We start from the raw sequence: 22868 nt of genomic DNA, 5'->3' as shown, positions 1-22868 counted from the left end.
AATTACACTGATAATCTCGTAATATATTCTACCTTCATAGTACTAAAAGACTGCAAGGATAGCATGTCAATGCAAAATCAAAGAAGTGTTCCTTTCAACAAAGCACTTGCCCCCTTACAATATCATTCTATCATCTTATCTAGGAATAAGTGCCTCTAGTTATTCCAAAATGCTAAGTTCTCCCACAACCCATGGGCCTGGGTTAGATATCCATCCCCTTTTCTGCTAACATCTATTTATAAAAAATATTAAGTTCTTGAAGTACAAAAGCAGCAAAGCTCTAATCTCAATAAACTTCATATCTTAATTACATCACAGATAAGATAAAGGAAATCTATTCAAATAATTACAATGGATTTCTTTATAAGTTTGTATTTAGTCAAAAGTCACAAATTTAGTATTTTGCTATAATCTAAAAATACAATAGAATCTTAAAAAACAAGGCAGTTACCTGAGGAGAGTCAAAAGGATATCGACTACTAAACTTAAATAGAAGTTGAAATTTTTCCCCTTCATATAAGGTACCTGGTGCACCTTCCATGTCTACAATCCACCTAGAATAGGAAAAAGAAAAAAAAATTTAAAAATTTCATATAAGAAAAATTGGGATGAGAAAGAAAAAGGAACACTGAAGACTTTCTGTATACCAGGCACTGGGATAAGAGTCATTCATGTGCAAGAGGATACTTCATCCTCCTCCCAACAATTTTAAAAGAATAGGTGTATTAACACCCTTCTCATACTCAAAGGTTAAGTAACTAGATCAAAGTCAGACACATGGCAAAGGACAGAGCCAAATTTTAATCCAGGTCTGAAAACAAAATGAAAACCCAACTCAAGTGTGCTGACACCAAAGCCTGTACTTTCGCTACTCAATTTATGCTACCTTATTTTTCCAAAATACTATTTTTACAATGACTGACAAGATTTTATAGGTAACATTAAACTAATGAACTGCCTTTCTGATATCATTTTAGAAGCAATGGTCGAAGTACATATCAACAACAACTAGAGAATCGTAGCTGTTAGACCCATCTTCTCATCAGTATTCTAGAGACTAAACAGGAAAAAGAAGCTAAGCTAACATCAGTCCACTTACTCTGATGGCTATTCAAGGCTCTATACTGCCTTTCCTTTGTCTCTCACGTTTCAGTTGTTTAATAAAACTCAGAAGAGATTTCTATGGCCTCTTTATAAGCTTACTTGGTTTCCACATAAAATAATCATGACTATAAATCTATTTATAATCTGTACATTTATCTCTTGCTCACTTATTTATTAGTAAGCTCTACGCCCAACACAAGGCTTGAACTCACAATACTGAGATCAAGAGTCACATGCTCTACTGACTGAGCCAGCCAGGCACCCGTATCTCTTTCTCTTTTAAAAAAAAAAGGGAGGGAGGAATATGTTTCTCCCTCTGCCCCTCCCCCTGCTCATGCTCTCTCAAATATTAAATAATCTTAAAAATAAATAATTAAATTAATAAATTAATTTTAAAAAGGGGAAACTGGGGCACCTGGGTGGCTGAGTTAAGCATCCAACTCTCTATTTCAGCTCAGGCCTGCATCTTAAGCCCCGCTTAAGATTCTCTCTCTGGGGATCCTGGGTGGCTCAGCTGGTAAGCAACTGCCTTCGGCTCAGGTCATGATCCCAGAGTCCTGGGATCAAGCCCCGCATAGGGCTCCCTGCTCGGCCAGAAGCCTGCTTCTCCCCCACCCACTCCCCCTGCTTGTGTTCCCTTTCACGCTCTGTCAATTAAATAAATAAATAAAATCTTTAAAAAAAAAAATTCTCTCTCCCTCTCCCCCTGCCACTCATGCACTCGTTCTCTCCCTTAAAAAATAAAATGAATTTAAAAAAATAAATAAAAATTTAAAAAGGGGAGGGATTATGGTGGCAAAAATGATGGGGCCACACTGAGAAGTAAAAGTGGACCAATCATAAGAATCCTAATTAAAGCGCTGGCCAATTCCTTTCATCTTAAACTTTTTAGGTATAAAAATTTATTACTTTAAGTACAGGAAAACAAAAGGAAATAATATTGAGAATACAGTGTTGAGGTTCTAGTCATCACCCCACATACTATGGACTTAGAGGAGTATATAAAATAATAAATGTGCCTACTCTCTGAAAGCAATCAGCTAACATATACAGGACTTTACGAGCATAGCTATTCATTTTCAGAATGCATGTTGAATACCATACATGGTAATAAAAGACATGACCATAGAGCCAAGAGGCAGTATTTAAAAGGATTCTCATCTCAAAGTGTTGCAAAGGTAAATGGCATTACATATGCAAAACATGTAGTACTTTCCTGACACCAGCACCAGTACATAGTAAATTAAATATAGTGCATAAGCTGCATTAAAAGAAATAAAAACAAAAACCTATTCTCTTTACAAACTGGGTCCTTCCTAGCCACCAAAATCCCTTTTTATCCCTAACATCCACTATGCAAAATGATTATTCCAAGGAAAATCAGAGGACTTCCTGGCGCCCTTTAAGATTTGATTTGATTAACTGATTTGAGAGTACAAGAGCATGTGCTAGTGGGAGCAGGGGAAAGAACAGAGGGGAAGAGAGAGGGAGGGTCTCAAGCAGGTTCTGGGCTCAGCCCCAACTTGGGGCTCAATCTCAGGACCCTGAGATCATTACTTGAGCCAAAAACCAAGAGTCCAGTGTTTAACCAACTGAGCCACCCGGGCACCCCTCCTGGTGCCCTTTCATTTTCTTTATAAGGAAAATTTTAGGACAGGGATGCCTGGGTGGCTCAGTCGGTTAAGTGTCTGCCTTCAGCTCAGGTCATGATCTCAGGGTCCTAGGATCGAGCCCTGCATCGGGCTCCCTGCTCCTAGGGAAGCCTGCTTCTCCCTCTCCCACCCCCCCCCCCCGCTTGTGTTCCCTCTCTCACTGTGTCTCTGTCAAATAAATAAATAAAATCTAAAAATAAATAAATAAATAAAATAAAAATTTTAGGACATAACGTACCATAAATTTACATGTCATCTATCCAAACACAGCTTTTAAATAATAGCTAAGCAAATATCTTAGTAATCCTTCCAATATCTGGATGAGATAGGTCAAAGGCAGCATAATTTTCAACACTGTGCAGGATAATTTTAAATAACTTTTTGCTAATTGAAAAAACAATATATGTTCACTATAGAAAATTTAGAACAGTAAAATAAACAAAACCACAGTATAGTCACTGTTGAAGTACTTTGGGTACATTTTATTCTAGTCATTTTGTAGTTTATCAATGGAACTGATGTCCAACAGTTAAATTATGTGTACACTTAAATTACAAAAATTCAAATTATCAGTGTTTATGGGACACCTGGGTGGCTCAGTTGTTAAGGGTCCTACTCTTGATTTCGGCTCATGTCACAACCTCAGAGTCATGAGCTCAGGTCCCATGTCGGGCTCCGTGCTGGGCATGGAGTCTGCTTAAGACTCTCTCTCTCCCTCTGCCCACCCTCACCCCCCCAGCTCACTCTCTCTAAAATATAAATAAATAAAAATTTTGAAAATAACAAAACAAACAAAAAACAAATCCTCCGTGTTTATGAGTCCAATTAAGGGCACATGTCCCTGAGGATGAATGAGTTCTTAACTTCTAGTAAGTAGCTACTGTTCTAGGATTCTAATGTTTAAACAGTTATTTTTCATGCATTCATGGTTCCTAATCAAAGAAACAGCCAACTATTCCCCTCCAAAGGAAAAACTAGCTCTGTTGGATATATTATGATATATTATGACAGGATACACACCTTTTCAAAGGGATTATGTCTATACAAAATTTCTGCATTTCGTGCTGACTACAGGCTGTAACTCAGGGGATACCATTCCACGGTCTAACTTTGAGAAACCATTTCCCTGTTACTGGTATTTATTTATTTTTAAAGATTTTATTTATTTGACAGAGAGAGACACAGCAAGAGAGGAAACACAAGCAGGGGGAGTGGGAGAGGGAGAAGCAGGCTTCCCGTGGAGCAGGGAGCCTGATGCAGGGCTCAATCCCAGGACCCTGGAATCATGACCTGAACCGAAGGCAGATGCTTAACGACTGAGCCACCCAGGCACCCCTACTGATATTTAAATTGTTTCCAAATTGTCTCTAGAAATAGTACTGTTGAAATGAGTATAGTTAGTTCTAAGTTAATCTTTTTTTTTAAGGTAAACTCTATGTCCACCGACATGGGGCTTAAACTCACAACCCCAAGATCAAGAGTTGCATGTTCTACTGAATAAGCCAACCAGGCACCCTTGGGTTAATCTTTCTCTGTCTCTGTTCCCTCCTTAGGTCAGCACAGGAGTTTATTTATTAGTTCAAAGGATATGATACTCTTATTTTTAAAGGTCTTAATACATGCTACCAAACTGTCTTCCAGAAAGCTTAATGTGTTTTTTTTTATCAGCATTCTCATCCCACTTAAACATATCTTTTAAGATCTAATTTTTATAAAACTAGTTTTATATCCTGGAAGACAAAGATAATAAAACATTTGTGATACATTTACAATAAATTATTTTGAAAGAAAAACTGCCTGACATACATCTCTGAAAATGACAGGTTTATTCTGCAACAAAGATAATGTTGTTTTGGTAGTTAAACAATTTACGGTATAATTGCTTGAAAATCTATACAAATGTTTCCATCTGTACAAATGTAAAACATTCCTTTAACTTTTTATAAATCATTGTATTATATGGTTCCCCCACCACCAAAAAAAGGAAAGGTTGAAAGAGGAAGCACTTGATTATTACCAATGAAAATGGAATATAATCTGTTTAACTATACAGAACAAAAAAAACCTCATTTAATTATATAGAACAAATGTCATACACTCTAAATATGTGCTCCATTTTCACATTTTGTTTGATAGAAATGAAAAAATCAATCGAGAGTCACAAAAAGAAACAGAAGAACCTTAAATGCATATTACTAAGTAAAAGAGGCCAATCTGAAAGGCTACATACTGTATGATTCCAACTATATGACGGTCTGGGGAAGGGACAACCACAGGGACAGTAAAAAGATCAGTGGTTGGGGGGGTGATGAATAGCTGGAGCACAGGGGATTTTTAGGGCAGTGAAAATATTCTGTATGATACCATAATGATGATACATGTCAGTGAACATTTGCCCAAATCCTCAGAACATACAAGAATGAGTTATAAGGCAAACTACAGACTTCGGGGGATTATGATGTGTCAATCATACTTCATTAATTGTAACAAATGTCCCACTCTGGTGGGGGATGTTGATAATGGGGGAGGCTGTGCATGTGTGAGAGCAGAGGGTATGTGGGAAATTTCAATTTTGCAGGGAACCTAAAAATGCTCGAGAACCCAGCAATGTTTTAAAAAGACTGTTACAGAGCTAGAGATCTGAATCAATTTTCAAACAATATATCCATCCAAACATCAATAGATCCATTCTTCATATCCCCGTTTTTAAAAAAAGCTTGACTTCCGTTGTAAGTATGGACTCAAATCTCAAAGTCAAAGGTAACTAAAACTGTTTCTTCCAAAGGATAAATATGTGCATGAATTTTGGTCACTTTTGCTTTCTGGACCTAGAATACCACTTAGTATTTGAATTATCCTCTTTGTCCTACAGTTTGGTCTATAGTATACTTTTTACCTCGTTGCCTCCTATCCTATCCCTTTTATGTTTTTGAAGATTTTAAGGAGAGGTTCCATTATTTTAAATTCCTCCCCCCCGCCAATTTCAGAGCATTTACCCTTGTCTAACAAAACTATTAAGTTAAAGGAGTGATAAAAATAGCCTATACTGGGTTGTGAGATCTTAGGATGATACTCTAGAATAAACACTTCAAACTAATTCAAATGCTCATCTTTACAAGAGGACACATACATATCTCTCTACTCTTCTTGGGTTTGTATCTGGGAGAAGACTTCTTTGCACCCAAGGAAGGAGCGGAATTAGAATACTTCTGTGTCTTCCCTTCTATGCTTCACTTTTTTATCCTCATGAAGAAGTTTCTTACTATTAAAAGTGGTTGCTGAAGAGTCCGACATTCAGTTACCATTCTTTACAGGGCAATTAATGTGTTCAAGGATTGGAGACACCTCTTGACTACTACCCTCTTCAAACCTTTACATGTGGTTTTGAAAAATTTGATTAACAACCACATGCCAAACTGCTCTATTATGAAGATCATTTCATAAAAAAGTCAGACCAAAGTTTTTATATGCTGCCTCTTTGGCAGGAAACACTTTAAAACATTACTAATCAACATATGGTTTAAAAAAAAAAAAAGGTTAACAAATCACACATTATATACAATGTGTATGATACTATTATGTAACACAAAATGGGGTATATAAATACATAGAATAAGATTTATTTACCTCTTGATGGAAGAGAGTGGGATGAAATATGAAAATTCCACATTTTATTTTTTTTTAAGATTTATTTATTTGAGAGACAGAGAGAGGAGAGGGGCGGAGGGGAGAGAGAGAGGGGAGAGAGAGAATCTCAAGTAGACTCCCCACTGAGCGCAGAGCCCAATTTGGGGCTTGATCTCACGACCCTTAACCGAAATCAAGAGTCGGATGTTTAATCAACTGAGCTACTCAGGCACCCCCAAATTCTCCATTTTTAAAAATAAGTATATATTCAGACTTTACACTAATAATAAAAGAAACAAGTACTTCAAAAATTAAATACTTACTGTGTAATTGAATTCTGAACACTCTTTTCATTTAAAGTCATTCCGGGAGGTGGGTCATTTTGCAAAGCCAACAGTTCTTTCTGCAGTCGTTTCTAGAAAAGAATATCAACAATAATTTGTACTTTGAAAAAAATGACAATATAAACATCCTCTAGCTTCACAGACTGAAATCCTTGAGTAAATTTCCTCCAAATGCTCACATCTTTTCCTTTGCAAGTCCTTTACATCTTATACATCTTATTATGCCTCTCTAATTTTTAATCGTTTGTCCTATAATTCACAATCAAAACACTTCTAAATATCCTGTTAACACTGATGCTGTAAAGTGGTTATGAAGAGCAGACAGCTACCTACAAAACTTCATTGTTACTCCACTGAGGTTATAAGATCTCAGCCTAGATTGTAACTGCTTAAAAGTTTTAGCAGTGTTTCCTTTACTACTTTCCAATTATAAAAACCATAGTTCTCCATCATCCTTAAAGAATGTGTCATTTCAGACATACAAGCTTTTCAAAAACACTATACAAGTAATCATACATGCAAAAAGCCTTTGGAAAATGTTCTGAATAACTTTAATTTACAATTTACAACCCATATTTGTTTTCATTTTTAAATAGGATACCTACACATAATTTAAACTTTCAATACTAGAGTATAATGTATCATGCATGGCCTGAGATATAGTTTTTTCTCTACATATTAGATGTCCCCAAATGGCTATATTTTACATTCTTGTTTATATAGTTTTTATTGCTCAACTCTTCCCATGTTATCACTAGTGGACATTCTTTTTCAGTATATAACAAAGCAAAACAAAAACCATAGAAGGCCATAGCTTATGGGTTTAAAACCAAATAACCAATGTTACTAGAATTGCATGTAACTGGGGCACCTGGGTGGATCAGTCAGTCATTAAGCGTCTGCCTTCGGCTCAGGTCATGATCCTAGGGTCCTGGGATCAAGCCCCACATCGGGCTCCCTGCTCAGTGGGAAGCCTGCTTCTCCCTCTCCCACCCCTCTGCTTGTGTCCCCTCTCTCGCTGTGTCTCTCTCTGTCAAAAAAAAAAAAAAAAATTGCATGTAACTATAAAGACTTTTTTTAAATTTTTTTTTAAGATTTTATTTATTTGAGAGAGAGAGAGAGAGAGAGATAGCAAGAGCAGGAACACATGCAGGGGGAGTGGGAGAGGGAGAAGCAGGCAGCCCAATGCGGGGCTCGATCCCAGGACCCTGGGATCATGACCCGAGCTGAAGGCAGATGCTTAACGACTGAGCCACCCAGGCGCCCCCTATAAAGACTCTTAATGAGCATCTTTTCCAAGCGTGGATATCTGTTCAGAACTCAACAATTCTCTGCTTAAAAGCTAGCTTGTGCTTTTTCTGGACAATGAAATATTACTAACCATATAGCAAATGTTTCTAGATCTTTTCAGTGTATGATACCTTCAAATAAGCTTAACATCACCCAACACCATTACAGATTAGAAAACTCCTCCCTTCTCCATTGAGAATCACTGAATAAGAACTTATTAATAGGCATACACTCGGCTCACAAGCAGCTATCTGTGGACCATCACACCTTTGCTTTGGTCTCTGTGGTCCTTCTGCAGTTACCTCCTACATTTGTCTGGCTGTCACCTCACAAGGAGGACAGACTATGCTGTTGATCACAGCAAACCCAGGGCCTAAGATATGCTAAAAACATTTGCTAATAAATCAGTAAAAGTGGAAAAAAAATCTCCTAAATGGCTCTTTAAGTGGCCAGGAATGAAACCTTTCCTCAGATCTTGCAATATCACAATCGCTACTGACAGTGAAATAAAGTATCAGCTACTTACAATTTCTGACCTCAGCTGTCTTCCAAAATGTAAAATAATTACAAATTGAAAAGTACTTAAGAAAAACTTTAATTATCTAAAATACAGAAATAAAGCTGCCTGAATAACTTGTTTTGAATAAAGGAATATATTTGTGATAAATTTTTGTTACATTAATCTATTCCACTTATAACAAATGTGGGTTATATGATCAAGTAAATGTTTTTATTAAGTTGATTTTAATTCCAGTATAGTTAACATACAGTGTCATATTAGTTTCAGATATACAATATAGTGATTCAATGATCAAGTAAATTTTTAAAAACACTGGGAACAAAAAGGAGAAATTGATTTCCTCAAAGGATTTCTTAGAGACTTCTGATACACTAACTTGCACAAATGATTCTCCAAGGGGAAGAAGGTAACACAGAGGTTTCCAAAGTAATGGAACCTCCTTAGTGTAAAGCATCTTGGAAAAGTCTTGTTTCAATAACCACATTTTGGGTAACACTGCTGTACAAATTCTCCAGATCTTGAGAATGTCACTAAAACAGGGAAAGCAAGCCCTTACTATCAAATCAAGGATGTATAGGAAAGTCAATGTGCATAGCTACTAATTGAAACATAAGGATAGAAAGGTAAGCTAAGAAGAATTTTATTGGTATGATTAGCCCTAGGTCTCCTGAACATAATGATAAAGGGTACTATGAAAAAAGAAATGTTTTCCACATCCTGATGCTACTTACATAATCACAAAGAAAGAGACCTGTGATGACCAAATTTCAAGAGAATCTCCAATTAACTCTGCTTCCTTATATCCACATTTTTCCGTAGTTCCTTCCCACCCTGTACCGAAACTGGTCAGTGTGACCAACAGAATATAGCAGAAATGATTTGTTATTCCCACAATTAGGCTCTAAAAGACTATGGCTTACATTTTGGTTACTCTCTGTAGAATCACTTGCCATGCTGTGAACAGCCCAATTCAGAAGCTCACATGCTAAGATTACTGGCCTCCGGCTAATAACCACATGATTTGGAAGCATATTATCCAACCCTAACCAATCTTTCAGATGACTGTAGCCCAGGCCAATATCTTGCCTACAAACTAAAAAGAGACTCCAAGTCAGAACCATCCAGCTAAGCCTCTGATTCCAGACCCTTTGGACAGCAAGGGATTATAAATGTTTATTCTTTCAAATTACTGAATTTGGGGGAATTTGTTATATAGCAATAGATGATGCAGGACCTCTGCTCCAAACTTCCCTCATGAGAAAGGGCTATCATCCACTTTTCATTTCAATATCACAGGTCAGAATCCAAAACATTCACAGGACCACATTTTTTTTACTGAGGGGGTGGAGTCCCTACATTAAAAAGACAATTCATGGGGCACCTGGGTGGCTCAGTTGTTTAAGCCTCTGTCTTTGGCTCACGTCATGATCCCAGGGGCCTGGGATCAAGCCCTGCATCAGGCTTCCTGCTCAGGGGGAGTCTGCCTCTTCCTATTCATCTGCCTCTCTCCCAGCTCATGTTCTCTCTTGTGCTAAGAAATAAATAAAAGCTTAAAAAAAAAAAAAAAAGACAATTCATGCCAGTTGCTTATTGTCTTATAGCTAGTAGGCAGTCACGTCCTCTCCAATAAAGAGATAAAGCAGGGCCAAAAGTTTGGGGGCTAATGAGTATTTACTAAGCTCAATAACAAAAGCAGCACTTAAAATCACAACTTAAAAAAAGACACAAAGAATGGAAGGTCAAGTGGTGTGTCTATTTGTCAGGTTCACAAAAAAACAGGGAATTTATCCTTCAGGGTGTATTCTTCTCAGAACAGTAGTTCATTGGAGAAGGCAGGAAATGTCTTTATTTATTTTTAAAAAGACTATATTTGAGGGTGCCTGGGTGGCTCAGTTGGTTAAGCAACTGCCTTTGGCTCAGGTCATGATCCTGGAGTCCCAGGATCGAGTCCTACCATCGGGCTCCCTGACTCAGCGGGGAGACTGCTTCTCCCTCTGACCTTCCCCCCCTCCTGCTCTCTCTCTCTCTCTCTCTCATTCTCTCTCTCAAATAAATAAAATCTTAAAAAAAAAAAGACTTTGAGAGAGAGTGTGTGTGTGTGTGTGCGCGCGTGCACGTGCATGGGCGCACGTGCAGGGGAAGAGGCAGAGGGAGAGAAGCAGACTCCCCACTGAAAACAGAACCTGATCCCAAGACCCTGAGATCACAACCTGAACTGAAGTCAGATACTTAACTGACTCAGCCACCCAGGTACCCTGACATGTCTTTAAATAAGCAATCAGTCCCCTCAAAGGTCCTCTGGATCTTCTAAGCAATTGGTTCTCATCAGCTATACTCAAAAACAAAATAAAACATGGGGTGCCTGGGTGGCTCAGTCGTTAAGCATCTGCCTTCGGCTCAGGTCATGATCCCAGGGTCCTGGGACCGAGCCCCGCACCATGCTCCCTGCTCCACAGGAAGCCTGCTTCTCCCTCTCCTACTCCCTCTGCTTGCATTCCCTCTCTTGCTGTCTCTCTCTGTCAAATAAATAAACAAAATCCTTAAAAAAAAAAAAAAAAAACTGGTTCTAAGTTTCCTGAATCTGGACATAGAAACTAAAAGAGAAGGGCCTAAAAAAATAGATGTAAAAAAAAAAATGAAAATTCCTACTCAGTTCAGGATGTGAAGAACTAGTGTAACTATTTAGAGATCACACCATGGAGCATCAATCAAAAGAAAGCTATTATCGCATGAGGAGGCATTCAGCTCCTAATTTTGAAGACAAAGTGTAGAAAATGCAGATGAGAAACACTAGCAAAAGCAATGATACCACCCGCTGTGAACACCAGCATGGCAACATGGTCGGCTTTCCCAGACAGTGCTGAAAATGGCAGCTACAGACTGAGGTAACTGGCGATAATGGGAAATAACTGCAGAAGGTAACTACTGTAACCAAAGAAGTAGAACTATCCAGAAACCACTGGGAGGAGAAGAAGCCAAGAAATTAGAGTTCCAATGGTTCTTGGCCAAATATCACCCCTGTCTGTACCTAAATTGGTGAGGTATGGGAAAACTAATTACATATATTGCAAATGCACCATAATTCTCTGAATCTAAGAAACATTGTCAATCATAAGATATACCATTATTTCATGGAACACTAGAAAAGGAAAATTGCTGCCAATTAAACAATAACACATCACTGGTAAGACATCGATTCCAGATGTTTAAATATGAAAAAATGTGCATTTAAAAATCTATCAATATATTAATAAAAGTTTAATTTGAGTAAATTTAATGTCAAATGATTCTTTTCTCAATTTTTTTTTGAAGATTTATTTATTTGAGAGAGAGAGAGAGAGAGCATGAGAGGGGGAGGGTCAGAGGGAAAGCAAATTCCCCACCAAGCAGGGAACCCGATGTGGGACTCGATCCCAGGACTCCAGGATCATGACCTGAGCCAAAGGCAGACACTTAAAAACTGAGCCACCCAGGCGCCCTTCTTTTCTCAATATTTAACACCTAACCAAAAATACATGATCTCCGTCAACCTTTAAATATGCATTTTATTTCCAGAATTTGCACAATAGCAGTACACAGAAATCTTGTCTTCCCAGGCAAAAAGGCCTGAAGTTACTAGCAAAAGAATTTCTTTTTCTATCTTATTCATCAAAAACGGCCAGGCCCAGAACCTAAATGTTTGGAAGCAACTCAAATGTAGAATAAATCTGAAAATTCCATCTAAGCCCTCATTTTATGTTGGCTCAAGTCTGGAAGACTCGCAGGAATTTGAGCTCTTAAGAGATCCAAGTGGATTTATATATTCAATAAGAAAGATCCTGATACATCTAGATACTTTGAGAGAGAAATAATTAAACACTTTCAGGGTTAAATAGGTGACGGGGATTAAGGAGTATACTTATGATGAGCTGAGCACAGTACGATGTATGTATGGGAGTGCTGTATTGTACACTTGAAAGTAATATAACACTATGTTAACTAACTAGAAATAAAAAATTATATGGATGTCAAATACATACATACATAAAATCTCAGACATCCTAAATTTTTAAAAAATAAATGTGGTAAAACTCTATCCTAACACAGATTCCTGATGTTATGTGTACCGAACATAATTTAACCTAATAATAATGACATTATTGTGACAGCCTTAAATAACAATGAGGTCTATAAGCCCATTTGACTCTACAGCAAATTGTGAAAATTTGATATCCTTGTTTTACTGTCATCTCCATTTTTATTGTCAATAACTTGTCACAATGTCTCACCTCTAGTCACTGACATCTTTTTCTTTCTCCTCTTTTCTCTTTCCTTTATCTGCTGTTTCCCCCTCTGCAACCCCACCCTACATTACCCAGCAAAATTTATTTTTGGTGGATACATCACATTATTTTTGTTTCACCCTACTCATCTTTGGTGCTATCATCAATACTGGTAAACATTTATTGCTTCACATGCTCTTAAACTATAAATATACTGACTCACTGAAACTAACTGGAGAAATCAGGGATAATTTCCCTAACTCCTCATTAAATGAAAAGCATGGCCCAGTAATAGGTCCACAGACCACACTTTGTTTAGCACATGCTAAACCATAAAGTGTTATCCCAATGATGTGATCTCTGCCTCGTCAGCTACTCTCATTTTCATCAATGCCCACTGTTACATATTAGATCCAATTTTTGCTTTTTTACATAGCTGGGTATGATGGGTATGACGGTACAAAAAAAAAAAAGTACTATGGTTGTTCTATAGTGCACATTACTGTTTAAGATGAAGATCAAACAAAATGGACCAAATAGCCAGTTGTGAATGCAACGTAAAAGTTCTTAAAGGAAATTAAAAGTGCTACGTCAGTGAACACCCAAGTGGTAAGAAAGTAAAACAGCCTTACTGCTGATATGGACAAAGTCTGAGTGGTCTGGATAGAAGGTCCCTCAACAGTCCAAGCCAAAGCCTAATCCAGAGCAAGGCACTAACTCTTCAAATCTGTGAAGTCTGAGAAAGGTGAGGAAGCTGCAAAAGAAAGCTCTGAAGCTGGCAGATTGGTTCATAAGGTTTAAGGAAAGAAGCTGTCTCCATTAACATGAAAGTGCAAGGTGAAGCATCAAGTGCTGATACACAAACTGCAGTTAAGTTCTCCAGAAGATCCAGCTAAGATAATTAATGAGGGTGACTACACTAAACAACAGATTTTCAGTGGAGATGAAACAGTCTTCTACTGGAAAAGATGCCATCCAAGACTTTCATAGCTAGAGAGAAGTCCATGCCTGGCTTCAAAAGCTTCAAAGGACAGGCTGACTCTTATTAGGGACTAATGCAGCTGTAGACTTTAAGCTGAAGTCAATGCTCATTGATGATTCCAAAAATCCTAGAGCCCTTCAGAATTATGCTAAATCTACTCTGTCTGGCTCTGTAAACGGAACAACAAAGGCTGAATGACTGCACACCTGTTTGTAACACAGTTTCCTGAATATTTTAAGTATACTCTTGAGACCTACTGCTCAGGGAAAAGATTCCTTTCAAAATATTGCTACTCACTGACAATGTACCTGGTCGTCCAAGAGTTCTGATGGAGATGTACAAAGAGATTAATGTTGTTTTCATGCCAGCTAAAAGAACATCCATTCTTTTTTTTTTTTTTTTAAAGATTTTATTTATTTGAGAGAGAGAGAATGAGAGATAGAGAGCACGAGAGGGAAGAGGGTCAGAGGGAGAAGCAGACTCCCTGCTGAGCAGGGAGCCCGATGTGGGACTCGATCCTGGGACTCCAGGATCATGACCTGAGCCGAAGGCAGTCGCTTAACCAACTGAGCCACCCAGGCGCCCCAAGAACATCCATTCTGCAGCCTATAGATCATGGAGTAATTTCGACCTTCAAGTTTCATTATTTAAGTACATTTCATACGATATAGTTCCAAAAGAGTTGATTCCTCTGATGCATCTGGGCAAAGTAAATGGAAAATCTTCTGAAAAGAATTTACTATCCTAAAGACTGATAAACCCCTGGCCAGACTTATCAAAAAGAAAAGAGAAATGACCCAAATCAACAAAATCATGAATGAAAGAGGAGAGATCACAACCAACACCAAAGACATACAAACAATTATAAGAACATATTAGGAGCAACTCTATGCCAGCAAATTAGATAACCTGGAAGAAATGAATGCATTCCTAGAGATGTATCAACTACCAAAATTGAACCAGGAAGAAATAGAAAACCTGAACAGACCTATAACCACTAAGGAAATTGAAGCAGTCATCAAAAATCTCCCAACAAACAAAAGCCCCGGGCCAGATGGCTTCCTAGGGGAATTCTACCAGACATTTAAAGAAGAATTAATACCTATTCTGAAACTGTTCCAAAAAATAGAAATGGAAGGAAAACTGCCAAACTCATTTTATGAGGCCAGCATTACCTTGATCCCCAAACCAGACAAAGACCCCATCAAAAAGGAGAATTACAGACCAATATCCTTGATGAACATGAATGCAAAAATTCTCACCAAAATACTAGCCAATAGGATCCAACAGTACATGAAAAGGATTATTCACCACAACCAAGTGGGATTTATCCCTGGGCTGCAAGGTTGGTTCAACATCCGCAAATCAATCAACGTGATACAATACATTAACAAAAGAAAGAACAAGAATCATATGATCCTCTCAATAGATGCAGAAAAAGAATTTGACAAAGTACAGCATCCTTTCTTGATCAAACCTCTTCAGAGTATAGGGATAGAGGGTACAAACCTCAATATCATAAAAGCCATCTATGAAAAACCTACAGCGAATATCATTCTCAATGGGGAAAAACTGAGAGCTTTCCCCCTAAGGTCAGGAATGCAGCAGGGACGTCCACTATCACCACTGCTATTCACCATAGTATTAGAAGTCCTAGCCACAGCAATCAGACACCAAAAAGAAATCAAAGGCATCCAAATCGGCAAAGAGGAAGTCAAACTCTCACTCTTTGCAGATGATATGATACTGTATGTGGAAAACCCAAAAGACTCCACCCCAAAACTGCTAGAACTCATACAGGAATTCAGTAAAGTGGCAGGATATAAAATCAATGCACAGAAATCAGTGGGATTCTTATACACCAACAAGACAGAAGAGAGACAAATTAAGGAGTTGATCCCATTTACAACTGCACCCAAAACCATAAGATACCTAGGAATAAATCTAACCAAAGAGGCAAAGGATCTGTACTCAGAAAACTATAAAATACTCATGAAAGAAATTGAGGAAGACACAAAGAAATGGAAAAACATTCCATGCTCATGGATTGGAAGAACATTGTGAAGATGTCAACGCTACCTAGAGCAATCTACATATTCAATGCAATCCCCATCAAAATACCATCCACTTTTTTCAAAGAAATGGAACAAATAATCCTAAAATCGAATGGAACCAGAAGAGACCCTGAATAGCCAGAGGAATGTTGAAAAAGAAAAGCAAAGCTGGCGGCATCACAATTCCAGACTTCCAGCTCTATTACAAAGCTGTCATCATCAAGACAGTATGGTACTGGCACAAAAACAGACACATAGATCAATGGAACAGAACAGAGAGCCCAGAAATGGACCCTCAGCTCTAGGGTCAACTCATCTTTGACAAAGCAGGAAAGAATGTCCAATGGAAAAAAGACAGTCTCTTCAACAAATGGTGTTGGGAAAATTGGACAGCCACATGCAGAAGAATGAAACTAGACCATTTCCTTACACCACACACAAAAATAGACTCCAAATAGTTGAAAGACCTAAATGTGAGACAGGAGTCCTTCAAAATCCTTGAGGAGAACACAGGCAGCAACCTCTTCGACCTCAGCCGCAGCAACTTCTTCCTAGAAACATCGCCAAAGGCAAGGGAAGCAAGGGCAAAAATGAACTACTGCGATTTCATCAAGATAAAAAGCTTTTGCACAGCAAAAGAAACAGTCCACAAAACCAAAAGACAACCGACAGAATGGGAGAAAATATTTGCAAATGACATATCAGATAAAGGGCTAGTATCCAAAATCTATAAAGAACTTATCAAATTCAACACCGAAGAACAACTAACCCAATCAAGAAATGGGCAGAAGACATGAACAGACATTTTTCCAAAGAAGACATCCAAATGGCCAACAGACACATGAAAAAGTGCTCAACATCACTCAGCATCAGGGAAATCCAAACCAAAACCTCAATGAGATACCACCTCACACCAGTCAGAATGGCTAAAATTAACAAGTCAGGAAACGACAGATGTTGGCGGGGATGCGGAAAAGGGGGAACCCTTCTCCACTGTTGGTGGGAATGCAAGCTGGTGCAGCCACTCTGGAAAACAGTATGGAGGTTCCTCAAACAGTTGAAAATAGAGCTACCATACGACCCAGCAATTGCACTACTGGGTATTTACCACAAAGATACAAATGTAGGGATCCGAAGGGGTATGTGCACCCCAATGTTTATAGCAGCAATGTCCACAATAGCCAAACTGTGGAAAGAGCCAAGATGTCCATCGACAAATGAATGGATAAAGAAGATGTGGTATATATACACAATGGAATATTATGCAGCCATCAAAAGGAATGAGATCTTGCCATTTGCAACGACATGGATGGAACTGGAGGGTGTTATGCTCAGTGAAATAAGTCAATCAGAGAAAGACATGTATCATATGACCTCACTGATATGAGGAATTCTTAACCTCAGGAAACAAACTGAGGGTTGCAGGAGTGGTGGGGGGGTGGGAGGGATGGGGTGGCTGGGTAATAGAAATTGGGGAGGGTATGTGCTATGGTGAGTGCTGTGAATTGTGCAAGACTGTTGAATCACAGATCTGTACCTCTGAAACAAATAATGCAATATATGTTAAGGAAAAAAAAAGAAGATAGCAGGAGGGGAAGAATGAAGGGGAGTAAGTCGGAGGGGGAGACGAACCATGAGAGATGATGGACTCTGAAAAACAAACTGAGGGTTCTAGCGGGGAGGGGTGTGGCGGGATGGGTTAGCCTGGTGATGGGTATTAAAGAGGGCACGTTCTGCATGGAGCACTGGGTGTTATGCACAAACAATGAATCATGGAACACTACATCAAAAACTAATGATGTAATGTATGGTGATTAACATAACAATAAAAAATTTATTAAAATAAAGAATTTACTATCCTAGATCCCATTAAGAACATGTGTAATTTGGGGCGCCTGGGTGGCTCAGTTGTTAAGGGTTTGCCTTTGTCTCAGGTCATGGTCCCGGGGTCCCGGGATCAAGCCCCACATTGGGCTCCCTGCTCAGTGGGAAGCCTTCTTCTCCCTCTCCTACTCGCCCCTCTCATTGTGTCTCTGTCAAATAAATAAAATCTAAAAAAAAAAAAGAACATGTGTAATTCATGGGAAGAGGTCAAAATATCAACACTAACAGAAGTGTAGAAGTTGATTCCAACCCTCATAGATAACTTTGAGGGGTTCAAGACTTCAGTGGAGGAAGTAACGGCAGATGTGGTGGAAACAGCAAGAAGTAGAATTAGAAGTGGAGCCTGAAGATGTGACTGAATTGCTGCAATCTCATGAGAAAACTTGAACAGATGAGGAGTTGCTTCTTATAGATGAGCAGAGAAAGTGGTTTGACAGAGAGAGACAGCGAGGGAAGGAACACAAGCATCAGGAGTGGGAGAGGGAGAAGCAGGCTTCCCACTGAGCAGGGAGCCCGACACAGGGCTCCAACCCAGGACCCTGGGATCATGACCTGAGCTGAAGGCAGATGCTTAATGACTGAGCCACCCAGGTGCCCCAGTAAAGTATTTTTCAATTACACTATGCACATTGTTTTTTCAGACATAATGTTATTGCACTTAACAGACTATAATATAGTGTAAATATAATTTTTATATGCACTGGGAAACCAGAAAATACACCTGACTTACTTTATTGTGGTATTTGCTTTGTTGCAGTGGTCTGAACCAAACCCACAGTATCTCTGAGGTATGCCTGTATTCTAAAGAGTAAAACTTCTGGGGCACCTGGGTGGCTCAGTAGGTGAAGTGTCCGACTCTTGGATTTCGACTCTTGATTTCAGCTCAGGTCATGATCTCAGGGTTTTGAGATCCAGCTCCAGCTCAGGATCCACACTCAGCGAGGCATCTGCTTGAGATTCTCTGCCCCTTGTGACCCCCCACACCTCCCCTCTGCACATGCTCTCTTTCTCTCCCTCTAAAATAAATAAATAAACCTTTTTTTTTTTTTTAATAAAAGGTAAAAATCCTTATTTAGGGTAGGGAGAAATAAAAAAACATTAAAAATGTAGAGATAAATGCTAATGGTTGCTAATGCAACTGTACATGAAATGACCAACAATGCTTTTCTCTCATTTCATCTAACAACCAATAGGAGGTGGAAGGTTAACAATAGGGGAATATAATAGAATAAAAACAAGATTACTAAACACATTACCATCATTACAATATCAAACACCTACTATTTTTTCCCCCAACATTAAACAATTATAAAAATAGCTATCTCTCTTCTTTCAGGGTGAGAGGCAGGCAATGAAATGATTTTACCTTATTTTAAAATGAAGCAGAATTTGATTCATGCAAATTAAGGAAACATTTTCTTTCCTACTGAATTCTAAATACACTTCTACAGACCTTAGTTCCTAACAGTTACTTGTAAAAACTTTTTCCCCTTTTTGGAAATGGAAAGCCTCCAACAAAGAGAGGTATTCATTATTTTAACATTTTCAAAAATCAGACTGGAATGCAAATGTGACAAGACTTAAAGACTCCTCTTCTTAAAAACAGCCCCACAACCTAAAGAGAAATAAATATGTAATAATTTCTACATGCTTTCAGGGTACAGCAGTGCCTAAAAGGAGAGGAGTGGTCAAAGAAAGAAACCGTGATCATGGTAAACTGAAAACCAAAGGAGGAATGTGTTTCAAAGACTAAACATTCTTTTTCAGCAGAATGGCAGAGCAGATACTCGGAAAAATTCTATAAAAAACAAAAGTGAGCGTAGGAATCCTGAAATAAAAGGATCATAGCTGGATTTCGCCTTGGAGACTTCTACCAAACCCAAAGAGGGGCAAGACCAAAACGTGAGGAATCTAACAGAAGACTAAGGACTCTTCAGTGTAAGGGTAAGATACAAGGCACAGAAACTCCCCTGTTTTGAACTGAGCAATGGACAGAGGAAGAAAAAATTTCTTCCATGAAATGTCTTAACCTCAAGTGGACAGCCACATGGGTTTGTAGTATGAATTCCTGCAACCTCAGGCAAGAAGTTAATCAAAAGTGGCCCGGGAAGTAATGCCCAGGCAACTGGCAGAAGCAACTGTAAGTCCTGGAGGAAAAGAAGTTTTCTATCCCTTTGAGGCAACAATTTTGCTTGTCAGAATCTAGAAAGATACATAAGAAATTAATAAGGACCAAATGAGAACTTATTCAGAAGACAACAGTATTCAATACACAGCGTGATAAAAATCTACCTTCCTTAGCTGGAATAGCACCAGATCCCCCAATTAATTTACGTCCTTGTAGCATTTATATATAATTTATAGAGTGAGCAACTCTAAGGCAGAAATTATATCTATTTATCTTTGTGTTCCTAGCATTCAAAACTGCCTGGCACATAATGTTTTTTGCCTTAGTAAGTGTTTAAAAACAGATTAAGAAGGGTGTTGACTAGTGCATTATTTGCAAGGGCAAAATCCAGAAACCATATATGTGTCTATCAACAGCTATACACAAATTACGGCATATGGAAATAAGACTACGCAACCATTAAGAATTACGTGTAGTAACAGAAGCACCCCAAAATATACTGATGAATAAAAAGCAAGCCTCAATCAGGGAAATACAAATCAAAACCACAATGAGATATCACCTCACACTGGTCAGAATGGCTAAAATTAACAACTCAGTAAACAACAGATGTTGGTGAGGATGTGGAGAAAGGGGAACCCTCTTACACTGTTGGCAGGAATGCAAACTGGTACAGCCACTCTGGAAGACAGTATGGAGGTTCCTCAAAAGTTAAAAATAGAGCCACAATATCCAAAATATGGAAAGAGCCCAGATATCCATCAACAGATGAATGGATATGATGTGGTATTGGGGTGCTTGGGTGGCTCAGCTAAGTGGCTGCCTTCGGCTCAGGTCATGATCTTAGGGTCCTAGGATCAAAGCCTTGCATTGGGCTCCCTGCTCAGTGGGGAGTCTGCTTTTCCCTCTGTCCCTCCTTCCTTGCTTGTGCGTGCTCTCTCCACTCCCCTGCTGGCTCATCTCTCTCTCCCAAATAAATAAAATCTTAAAAAAAAAATGTGGTTTATGTATACAATGGAATTACTCAGCCATCAAAAAGAATGAAATCTTGCCATTTGCAATGATGGAACTAGAGGGTATTATGCTAAACGAAAGAAGTGAGAGAAAGACAAATATCATATGATTTCAGTCATGTGGAATTTAAGAAACAAAACAGATGAACGTAGGAGAAGGGAAGGAAAAAAAGACAAAAGCAGAGAGGGAGACAAACCATAAGAGACTCAACTATAGGAAAGAGCCCGAGGGTTGCTAGAGGGGAGATTGGTGGGAGGATGGGATAACTGGGTGATGGGCAGAAAGGAGGGTACCTGATGCAATGAGCACTGGGTGTTACATGCAACTGAGAATCACTAAATAACCTCTGAAACTAATAATACACTTTATGTTAATTAAATGGAATTTAAACTTAAAAAAATTAATTTTAAAAAAGCAAGACTCAAAATACATATAATTCCTTCATGTTAAAACAAAAGCAAGAGATTTGGGATGCCTCCGGGCTCAGCTGGTTAAGCCTCTGCCTTTGGCTCAGGTCATGATCCCTGAGGTCGAGTCCTGCATCTGGCTCCTTGCTCGGCAAAGAGCCTACTTCTCCCTCTGCTTGCCACTCCCCCTGCTTGTGCTCTCTCTCTCTGACAAATAAATAAAATCTTTAAAAAAAAAAAAGCAAGAGACTTATTTATACAAATGTTATATAAATGCATACAAAGGAGGTCAGAAGGAAGCATATCCAACTATTTTACAGTAGTCTCCTCCAAGCAGTGGAAATGGAGGAGAAAGAAGACATCCCTATCTGCACTATACACTTTTTATATACTAGCACTCCTTTACAGCAAGAATGTAGAAGCGAATTTCTTGTATAATTAAAAAACAAATTTAAGGACTCAATAGATGATGAAAACATATCCACATTAAGAACCTGCACACAAATATTGACAGCAGCATTATTTACAACAGCCAAAAAGAGGAAGCAACCCAATGTCCATTAACTGATAAATAGGTAAGCAAATGTGTCCAGACAACAAAATGTTCTCTGGTCATAAAAAAAGAATGAAGTACGGACAAATTCTATTAACATGGATGAACCTCAAAAACATTATGCTAAGTCAAACAAATCTGTCACAAAAGACTACGTATATAATACCATTTATATGAAATGTCCAGAACAGGCAAGTTATAGATAGAGAAAGTAGACTGGTGTCTGCCCGAAGGATGGGGAGAGAAGTGATGGAGAGTAAGTGCTTATGGGTACAAGTTTTCTTTTGGGGATGACAAAAATATTCTAATATTAGATTATGGGGAAGGGTTCACAAGCAGGTAAATATACTAAAAACCACTGACTGTATACTTTAAATGGTTAAATTTTATGGCATATAAATTATATCTAAATAAAACATTTAGGGCGCCTGGGTGGCTCAGATGGTTAAGCGTCTGCCTTCGGCTCAGGTCATGATCCCAGGGTCCTGGGATCGAGTCCCACATCGGGCTCCCTGCTCCTTAGGGGCCTGCTTCTCTGTCTCTCATGAATAAATAAATAAAATCTCAAAAAAAAAAAAACCAATATTATAAAAAAACAAAAACAAAAACAAAAACATTTAAAAAACTCAGTGGACAGATTAAATAGCAGATTAAAATAGGTGAAAAGAGAATCAGTACCTAGACAATAATCTGAAGAGTTTATCTAGGATGTAGCAGAGAAATAGAGAGAAAATTATTAGACAAGAACACAAAAGAGAATAAGAGGCAACATTTATAAAGAGATAATGACTGAGAATTTCCTACAGTTGCTGAAGACATCAATCCTCAGGTCCAAGAAACCCAATGAATTCCAACAGCATAAATAGAATTCCAAACTTAAAAAAGCACAGAACATCAACTAAAATGAACTAATCCTAAGACCAGAAAGAAAAGATATATTATCCACAAAGATATGGAAATTAGGCTGATGGCTTTCATTTTATAAAAGTAACAATGGAAGACCGGTAACGCTAGAACTTAGAAAACAGTGGAATTTTATATTTTGTA

General features: G+C 38.4%; 1 protein-coding gene across 3 annotated transcripts in view; it reads right to left on the bottom strand.

Annotated features, from left to right (window-relative positions):
• Positions 1–22868, bottom strand: part of UBE2W (ubiquitin conjugating enzyme E2 W) — an 81687-nt gene that overhangs the window by 33525 nt on the left and 25294 nt on the right. For all 3 annotated transcript variants that reach the window (XR_003610357.2, XM_028109681.2, XM_088022798.1), the window contains exons 2-3: positions 6707–6798; positions 452–554 (exon numbers count right to left, since the gene is read on the bottom strand). Coding sequence is in view for 2 of the 3 variants with exons in the window: in XM_028109681.2 (XP_027965482.1) it covers positions 452–554; positions 6707–6798 (195 nt within the window). In the remaining variant the exon portion in view is untranslated. The remainder of the gene's footprint in view (positions 1–451; positions 555–6706; positions 6799–22868) is intronic.

The sequence above is a fragment of the Eumetopias jubatus genome, unplaced genomic scaffold, assembly GCF_037043125.1.
Source record: "Eumetopias jubatus isolate StellerSeaLion01/CBP00866 unplaced genomic scaffold, mEumJub1_p1.0 scaffold_4, whole genome shotgun sequence".
Lineage (NCBI taxonomy): Eukaryota > Metazoa > Chordata > Mammalia > Carnivora > Otariidae > Eumetopias > Eumetopias jubatus.
This window is presented reverse-complemented; position numbering and strand designations above follow the sequence as displayed.